The 9,790-nt window shown below is 42.5% G+C and overlaps 1 protein-coding gene across 1 annotated transcript; it reads left to right on the top strand.

The window, feature by feature from the left end:
* The first annotated feature begins 78 nt into the window (after positions 1-78).
* MOCS3 (molybdenum cofactor synthesis 3) lies at positions 79-2,640 on the top strand. Its single transcript, XM_024750305.1, has one exon. The coding sequence runs from the start codon at positions 258-260 to the stop codon at positions 1,623-1,625; it is 1,368 nt and encodes a 455-aa protein (XP_024606073.1). The 5' UTR covers positions 79-257; the 3' UTR covers positions 1,626-2,640.
* The last annotated feature ends 7,150 nt before the right edge of the window (positions 2,641-9,790 follow it).

The following is a 9,790-nucleotide window of genomic DNA, read 5'->3' as shown; positions in this document are numbered from 1 at the left end:
GGAACGTACCAAAACCGGGAGGAGGGGGATGGTCCGGGTGGCGAGTTCTAGTCCTCCTAAGGCTCTCTGCGTAGTTCCATTGGAAACAGTCAGGACTTGTGACTCTTTGAAGTTGAATCTGACGCTTGCTTCAGAAAAATACATATCTCTTTATCACCTTTCCCCAAGCTCCATAGAGTTGTTTAGTTTATTCCAGTCGCAAGACGAGGGAAAGCCGGAAACGGAAATGCCTTTGACAACCTCCCAAAGAGGCTGCCATGGCGGCCAGGGAGGAGGTTCTCGCTTTGCAAGCTGAAGTTGCCCAGCGTGAGGAGGAGCTGAGTTCCCTGAAGCGGAGGCTGGCGGCGGCTCTTCTGGCCGAGCAGGAGTCAGAGCGGTTGGTTCCGGTGTCTCCCCTGCCGCCGAAGGCCGCCCTGTCCCGAGATGAGATTCTGCGCTACAGCCGGCAGCTCGTGCTGCCTGAGCTGGGCGTGCAGGGACAGCTGCGCCTGGCGACCGCGTCCGTGCTGGTCGTGGGCTGCGGGGGGCTCGGCTGCCCACTGGCGCAGTACCTGGCAGCGGCCGGCGTCGGCCGCCTGGGCCTTGTGGACTACGACGTAGTAGAAGTGAGCAACCTGGCCCGCCAGGTGCTGCACGGCGAGGCACTGGCCGGCCAGGCCAAGGTCTTTTCGGCCGCCGCTACACTGCGCCGTCTCAATTCGGCGGTGGAGTGCGTGCCCTACGCCCAGGCGCTTACGCCAGCCACGGCGCTAGACCTGGTTGGCCGCTATGACGTGGTGGCTGATTGCTCCGACAACGTGCCCACTCGCTACTTGGTTAACGACGCCTGTGTGCTAACCGGCCGGCCCCTCGTGTCGGCCAGCGCCCTGCGCTTCGAGGGCCAACTCACAGTCTACCACTACGGCGGTGGGCCTTGCTATCGCTGCGTGTTTCCGCAACCACCTCCGGCGGAGACGGTGACCAGCTGCGCGGATGGCGGGGTGCTTGGTGTGGTTACCGGGGTCCTGGGCTGCCTGCAGGCGCTGGAAGTGTTGAAGATCGCTGCAGGTCTGGGTCCCTCTTACAGTGGCAGCCTGTTGCTCTTTGATGCTCTCGGAGGTCATTTCCGCTGTATTCGGCTGCGGAGGCGCAGGCCCGACTGTGCAGCTTGCGGGGAGCGGCCCACTGTGACTGATCTGCAGGACTACGAAAGCTTCTGTGGCTCCTCGGCCACCGATAAGTGCCGCTCCCTACAGTTACTGAGCCCAGAGGAGCGAATTTCTGTCGTCGACTATAAGCGACTTCTGGATTCCGGGTCACCCCACGTGTTGCTGGACGTCAGGCCTCCAGTGGAGGTGGACCTGTGTCGGTTGCCTCACTCCCTACACATCCCTTTGAAACATTTGGAACGGAGGAATGCGGAGAGCCTGAAACTCTTGGGAGAAGCAATCCAGGAAGGGAAGCAGGGCACACAGGAAGGGGTTTCTCTCCCCATTTATGTGATCTGCAAACTGGGCAATGACTCCCAGAAAGCCGTGAAGATCCTGCAGTCCTGGACAGACTTAGACTCTTTAACAGTTCGGGATGTTGTGGGAGGCCTCATGGCCTGGGCTGCCAAAATCGATGGAACGTTTCCGCAATACTGAGATGGCCGGTAGAGTCTGACCAGCGAAAGATGTGGGTTGTCATGTTACCTAAAGTTTTTTTGCCTTTATGAATGTATTTGCATTTTTTTCAGTAATGTACGGAACAGACTGGGATTCTCCAATATCTGCGGATAGGTGGACTTCTTTTTATAAGGAGCTTTTTAATTGTAACTTACTGGGTGATGTAGCAATTAAGGGGTTATAACACTGTTCCTCTAAACTGTCTTGTGTTTGCAGCACTTGGATGGTGTGTTGAACAGGTGGGATAGAATGTAAGTGACAGGACTTTGTGTTTTGAACTGCAGGTCATTTGCGTGTCCTGCCTTTTTTTTTTCAAAATCTCCCAATTAATAAGCTCTTTAAAGTTGTCCGTTTTATTGCTTGGAAAGGTGTAATATACTTACTGAATTGATCACGGATGATATAGTTAAGATAAGTTTATTGTTTACTAAGACATTCTTTGGGTGTTATTTCTAATTCAAATGATGGAACATGCCCTAGGGAAATCAGTGTTTAAAATATAAATTGTTAAAACATTAAAATGAAAATTAGCTGGGAAGTGGTCATTCTATTAAATCTTTTCAGTTAATAGCCAAGTAAGATATTTACAGTCTAGCAAGATAGAAACCACCTTTGTAGCATGTCAGTTTCTTTTATAAATTACTGGTCTTTTCTTAGACTTAACTTTAGGGTCCACCTTATGTGGACACATACAGAAATTTCTAAACTGTATGGTTTGGCTTGCTTTGGAATCTTCAAGTCCCAGGTCCCAGCCTTCTGCCCTCCCCTGTCCTTTTGTCCCTGTCCAACCTGTTATTTTTATTTTTGTCTTTACTGTATGGCCAGAATGCCAAATACAATATTGAATTAAAGTGAAATAATGAACATTCTTCTCTCCTTTGCAGTTTCAGGTGAAGAACTTCGAATATTTAACCAATATTACTTATTATTGCTTTACTGTAGATAAATACCTCCTATCAGATTAAATAAATTTCTGTATAGTTCTGCATTTTTATGTGCTTGTTTTCTTCTGTTAATGTTGTGAATTACATTTTTTTTTATTGTGGCAAAAATACCCCCCACATAACATAAAATTCACCCTCCTGACAGTCGCCACATGTACAATACAATATTGTCAACTCTGTGCACATGCTGGGCACCAGATTCCAGAAGCCTCCATCCTGCATGACTGAGACTTTATACCCACTGAACAGCTCCCCGCCTCTCCCATTTAATTTACCTTTTCTATTTTGATTTAATCTATTCCAGTGTTTTATAGCAGTATAAAATGTTGGTGTTTTTATGTTTGTGTACTTATTAAATAGCTTTTTCATGAAATGGCAGGTAGTATGCCCAACTTCCAACGTATTATGCAACAAAATTAAAACCAAAAATTTGGTATGTGAGTATATAGTAGAGGCAAATTGAACAATCCATGATATATCAAAAGGGGGCCTCTATTCTCTAGCTGATTGTTGTGTGGCAGGCTATAATCATCAGCAATCACAGATGTAAATGTAAAATGTTTGTATCTCTGAGTACAATTTTTTTTTTTTCAGGCGGACTCTCAACCACTGCGCCACCGGGGAAGCCCTCTGAGTACAATTTTTAAAGATTAAAAGTGTTGTGGGCCAGACAAAACCCTCTGCAGGTCAGAATTTCTCACCAGTTTGAAACCTCTGACACAGACTCTTGTTTTATGATAAAAGGATGGTATTGTTTAATAATCACATTCAAAATTAGACACCACTTTTTGAGTGTGAGACATATTATAGCTCGTTTTGGAATAGGCATGCTTAAAGTATGATAGGCCTTTGTTATAAAGACAAAGCAGGTTTCTTATGACTGTTTCTCCCAAGGAGAGGTGGAAATAAATGACAGACCTGGAGAGGAGAACAAAGATGGCTGGCCTCTGTCACACTTCTTACTCCTGGGAAGTGAGCTAATTCTGATATATATCAGGAAACAATCAGGTGGACAGAGTAGGAACTAGTTCATACTGTAAAGACAGATGTCCTAAAGTTAGGCAGATTTGCTAGTTCCTGCAAACCTGGTTGTCCGTGGGACAGGCAACAGAAGTTGACCCTGACCGATTGAGAGAAGGGCTTATTAAAGTGATCTGAGGGCTTCCCTGGTGGCGCAGTGGTTAAGAATCCGCCTGCCAATGCAGGGGACATGGGTTTGAGCCCTGGCCCGGGAAGATCCCACATGCTGCAGAGCAACTAAGCCCGTGTGCCACAACTACCGAGCCTGCGCTCTAGAGCCCGCGAGCCACAACTACTGAGCCTGCGTGCCACAACTACTGAAGCCCACGTGTCTAGAGCCCGTGCTCTGCAACAAGAGAAGCCACCGCAATGAGAAGCCCGTGCGCCAAACGAAGAGTAGCCTCCGCTCACTGCAACTAGAGAAAGACCGCGCGCAGCAACAAAGACCCAACATAGCCAAAAATAAATAAAATTTTTTTTTAAAAAAAGCTTTAAAGTGATCTGAGAATTTGGGGGAAGACTTGAAACTGCACTTCCAGGAACGATGCCCAAGACCATGCACAGAACTGACCTGAGAACTCTGTCTATGCTGTGCTGTTCCATCTAGTACTAGAGGAAGCTGGCAGCACAGCCTCCATGCTCTTCCAGAAAGCCCAACACCTCAGCCACAGCTTAGGGGCCAGAGAGCAGAGTTGCTTTCCACCACTCTACTGAGTCAGTCTTATGAGGGTGTGTCTGGTAAGTAGAGCCTGGTCACATGCCTTCATCCTAGCTGCAAGAGCCGCTGGGAATTTGAGTTCCGACATCTACAGTAGGGAGGCTGAACTCATAAACCTGGGATTTTTCTCAGATTAGGGAATGATTTTTCAGAAGATTGGCTGTTAAGAATACGACAAGTATCCATTACAGGACCCAGATCTTTTTATTCTTTGAAATTCTCTTTTCTCTTGTAGCTAGCATTTTACAATCAGATGGGATTTGAACCAGATAACTTTTTTCCTTTTCATTGAACATCAAGTGTACCAGTTACCATTCTAAGCTCTGGGATAAAGAAAGATGAACAAGAGGGAATTCCCTGGTGGTCCAGTGGTTAGGACTCTGTGTTTCCCCTGCTGGGGGCCCAGGTTCAATCCCTGGTCAGGGAACTAACATCCCACAAGCTGCAAGGTGCAGCCAAAAAAACAAAAAACAAAAAAACAAGATTTCCTATTGCTATGGAGTTTACATTTAAATGGACGGGGGAGACAAGTCAACAAGTAGGTTAGTGATAAGTGCTATAAAAGACAAAACTATGTGATGTATTGGAGTGGGGAGGGGAAGCTATTTTGGATAGATTCAGAGAAGTGTTGACATGAAACACAAAGCCTGAGTGGTGAGAAGAAGCCAGTTAGGTCTGGGAGAACATCCCATACTGGAAGGAATACAAGTGGGAAGACCCTGAGACAAATAAACCTGTAATGTTTGAGAAACTTGAAGAGGCGTGTCAGGCTGTGAACAGCTGGGGAGAGTAGAACAAGGTGAGGTTTAGGGAGATAGGGAACATACCATGTAGGTTGTAGACCATAATAAGGGTTTTTTATTTTAAGTAAAATAACAAGTAACATTTATTGAGCACTTACTGGTGATTTGGGATTTGAACCCAGGTGGTCTGGCTGGAGAGCCTGTGCCCTAAGCAGTATGCTAGGCTGACTCTCAGTGAGAACTTTGTAATTGTTGTATATGTTTTCATTTTTGAAAAACAACCTAAGCCCTGATAATCGCAGAATGGAAAGAGCTTGTATTTCAGAAGCAACACGATTGTACTCTGATGCACTCGGTTTGCAGACCTCTGTCTAGGGAAGGAACCCCAGAGTGAAATCCCTGGGAGCCCTCTGACACACCTAGGCAGTAATATCCAGTTAATCAGGAGCCACTTTGGTCAGGGAGGGTGAGAAATAAAGTCTCAGCGTAAGGAGTCACAGCTAGTAAATGGAACGGTGGCCAAGGAGGGGGGTCAAAAAAGGGCAGTAAGTCGCCTGAGGATGTTCCCATGGGAGATGAGGTGTTTTTTTTGTGGTTGTTGTTTTTGTGTTTTTTTTAAGCTTGTTTATGTTTAATTAGCTGCTGCCTCCCACAGAAGCAGAGGGTCCCCTGGGAGCCTGAGGTCAGGTATGTGGCCCAGTTTGCTCTACCCAGGAGATTTCTTTATTTTCATAGGTGTATTTTCTCAGGGTTCCATATGTAACATGAGGTAGACCTGTCCAGGTAAGAGTAAAATCTCATCACTAGAAATCATGCACCTGCTGAAGATTCAAGATAATTCTGGAGTTGGTTGGGAATATTAGGAAGACTACTATGGTTCAGGAGTGGGAAAATATTTTGCAATAAAACAGTAAAAGGGGTTAATTCATACCTTTGATGAAATATAATTTCCAAAGCACTCAGGATGTGGGAGAAAGCTAATCAAATCAGCCCAGAATTTGGGTGATAAATAGTATATGTACAGTTTACTATAATTCACTATGAAGTCCTATATATTGACACCAATTCTGGTTTCTAATCTTTAGTCCAATTATTCAGAATTTAAAAAACAATAAATTGTGACTTATCCAGGTGTTTTGTTCCTGACTATTAATGCCATTTGTTGGACACGTTGCTGAAGGAAAGGAAAGAGAAAAGGCTTATATTTTAAAAGTTCCCCTCTTGGTGGCACCTTGGTTTAAAAGGTGTCAGAGTAGGGTGACATTGATGGAAGATGTGTGGGGCATTATTTTTAATTAACAGTATTTTCCTTACCCAGTGCTTCCAGATGAGGGAGGCCTGAAACCAATTGGAATTTAACAGACCAAAGTTCAGGTGAGTTGAAACAGTTGACCCTCAAGTAGAAGAAATCTCCCAGGCAAGGCTTGCTATGTGTAAGAGCAAAGGGAAGCAGTGCTCTTACAATCTTGACTTGGTCATCTGCGGTAAGCTCTGAGTTGTCTACCCCACAGCCTTCCCACTCCCACCTCCTTTTTCCTGGCAGTGCTGAAAATGTCAGACTCCTTTCCCAGCCTCCCCTGCAGTTTTGGAAGAACCTGCACTTCTAAACAAGTTATTCCATCAAATACAGTTCAAATCTGTCTACTTCTCACTGTCTCGACTGCTGCCACCCTAATCAAGCCACCTCTCCATCAAATGTATCACTTTTTAGGGACACACGCAGCATCAATCGCACTGTGGAGCACCAAGAACCAAGTATCGCTCTTAGGTCTTAAGATAACAAAAGAGGTACCTGTGTACAGCAGGGACTGCCGGCCTCGTAAATGTCCTTTTGGTAAACTTGAGACCTGAGAAGGAAAACAGGACTTTTGGATCACGTTTCTCTTAGTGACGTAATGAACAAGACTTATCTACTTTGTACAGAGCTCAAAGGGATTTGCAAACTCAGTAACTCCAGGGGCTAGGCAAGTAAAGAAATGAGTAAAGGTGGTCAGCTAGGGACCATGGTGAAGCAGAAACACAGGTCCCATCGAAAGCCACTATACAACTAGCTCACTTTGCCATACAGGAACGTGGTTACAGTGTTGACAAATGTTTCAGTGTTTTAAGAAAATCTGAACATTTGGAGTTTTCCACGAAATCTCCTAATTTTAAAATGTTGAAAACAAAGTTTAAAATTCAAAAACTCTTTTCGCATTGAAATATACGCATAGGAGGCTGAAGAGAGCCTTTAGGCTTAAACAGGAAAAACCAAACCAAACCAACCAACCAACAAAAAAACCAAAACACATGATTTGCATCTTATTTAACTTGGTGGCCATGGATGTTACTGAGTGGTGGGAGACACCTAAAGCAGCTTTAACAGTTTGTTAACACCTGTAATGTGTGTTTTTCATTGTTTTTGTACTTATAAGCTAATCATCTTAGTTAAAGTTTTGAAGGAAAGTATACTTTTTGCTCATTTTAATGTCATGTAAGTTAATATGTAAAGTGGTTTGAGTGATATTTTTCAAAGGACTGAGAAATTGGAATTGGGGAGCTGCATGTGCTATCAGTCAATATCGTTTGCTTTTCCTGGTATTCTGGTGAATTGGTGATTGAATGTAATTTTTTAGAAAAACGTACCTGCATAATAGAAAATCAGAGCGAAGATGGAAGAGTATAGGGACGGAAAGGAGAGTTTGCACTTGATACTTTGGGAGATTTGCACCTGTAGTGTTTTGGGCTGGATTAGACCCATAAATGAACGTTTATTTAATAACAGCAGGAAAAAGAGTAGTAAATGGATTTTGTTTAAAAAAAAACTGTTGAAAGATGATTCACAATGATTATCTGAAAAGGAGTTTTTATTATCCTCTAAAACATTTACTTCTAATTTAAAGAAGCAATATGCCTTCAAAGCATCAATGTTATGATCATACTCTTTGTTTAAAAACATGCTTAGTTTTTAAAAAGTAATTCATGCTCATGGTAAATTTGAACAGCTCAAAGGTATATATACTAAATGCAATGTGGTATCCTGGATTGAATCCTGGAGCAGAAAAAGGATATCAGTGGAAAAACTGGGGAAATCTGAATAAAGTCTATAGTTTAGCTTAATTTCTTAGTTTTGGAGAACACCATAATTTGAAAAGATACACACACCCCAATATTCATTGCAGCATTATTTGCAATAGCCAGGACATGGAAGCAACCTAAATGTCCATCAGTAGAGGAATGGATAAAGATGTGGTACATATATACAATGGAATATTACTCAGCCATAAAAAAGAATGAAATAATGCCATTTGCAGCAACATGGATGGACCTAGAGACTGTCATACTGAGTGAAGTAAGTCACATAGAGAAAGACAAATATCATATGATATCGCTTATATGGAATCTAAAAAATGGTACAAATGAACTTATTTACAAAACAGAAATAGAGTCACAGATGTAACAAACAAAAAAGTTATGTTTACCAGGGGAAAGGGGGGAGGGATAAATTGGGAGACTGGAAATGACATATACACACTATTATATATAAAATAGATAACTAATAAGGACCTACTGTACAGCACAGGGAACTCTACTCAATGCTCTGTAATGGCTTATATGGGAAAAGAATCTTAAAAAGAGAGGATATATGTACATGTGTAACTGATTCACTTTGCTGTACAGCAGAAACTAACACAACATTGTAAATCAACTATACTCCAATAAAAATTTAAAAAACAAAATAAAATAATTTTAAAAATTATAATTCTCAAAAAAATTTAGAAACTAACACAACATTGTAAATCAACTATACTCCAATAAAAATTTAAAAAATAAAATAATTTAAAAAATTATAATTCTCAAAAAAATCGTTTTTAGTTTTGACACATGAACCAGGGGTATATAAGATATTAACATTAGGAGAGACTGGGTGAAGGGTATACAGGAACTCTGTTTACTATCTTTGCACTTTAAAATTATTTTAAAATAAAAAGTTTAAAAGCAAAACAAAAAATAGTGTATTAAGAAAGTACAAGTCTTCCTTCCCACTACTAACTCCCATCCTTTCAGTTCCTTCCCTAGAGCCAATCTCTGTAACCAGCCTTATACATGCATTTTTGTAGATATAGCTCTTTAAAATAAATGATATTTACACTGTTCCTATACTTTGTTTTTTTAAAAAGTAGTGTGTACTGTCCACCGTTCCAGTTTCTCTCATTTCATATAGATCAGCCTCAATCTTTTACTTATTTATTTATTTGGTTGTGTCGGGTCTTAGTTGTGGCCGGTGGTCTCCTTAGTTGCAGCATATGGGGTCCTTAGTTGCGGCAGGCGGCTTCTTTAGTTGTGGCTTGCCAGCTCCTTAGTTGTGGCATGCAAACTCTTAGTTGCAGCATGCATTGTGTCCCCTGCAGGCGGACTCTCAACCACTGTGCCACCAGGGAAGCCCTCAGCCTCAATCTTTTAAACCGACATTTAGAGTGCCATATACATGCTCTCGGTGTTCTTTAACCAGTTCCCCCATTGAACGACATTTAGGATTTTCACAGTCTTTTGCTGTTAGTAATAGTACTTCAGAGAATATCTTGATATGTATATCTTTGTAAAAATACATTTAACAATAATGATAAAGTGCTTACTATGTACCCCACAGAGTTCTAGGGTTACCTGTGAGAGTTCATCTATAGGACGAATTCCTCAAAATGGAATTCTGCCAAAAAATATGTCCAGTTCAAATTTTGA

Source organism: Neophocaena asiaeorientalis, unplaced genomic scaffold, assembly GCF_003031525.2.
Source record: "Neophocaena asiaeorientalis asiaeorientalis breed wild unplaced genomic scaffold, Neophocaena_asiaeorientalis_V1.1 scaffold606, whole genome shotgun sequence".
In the NCBI taxonomy this organism is placed as follows: Eukaryota; Metazoa; Chordata; class Mammalia; order Artiodactyla; family Phocoenidae; genus Neophocaena; species Neophocaena asiaeorientalis.
Note: the sequence above shows the minus strand (reverse complement) of the source record. Positions and strands in the feature narration are given on the sequence as shown.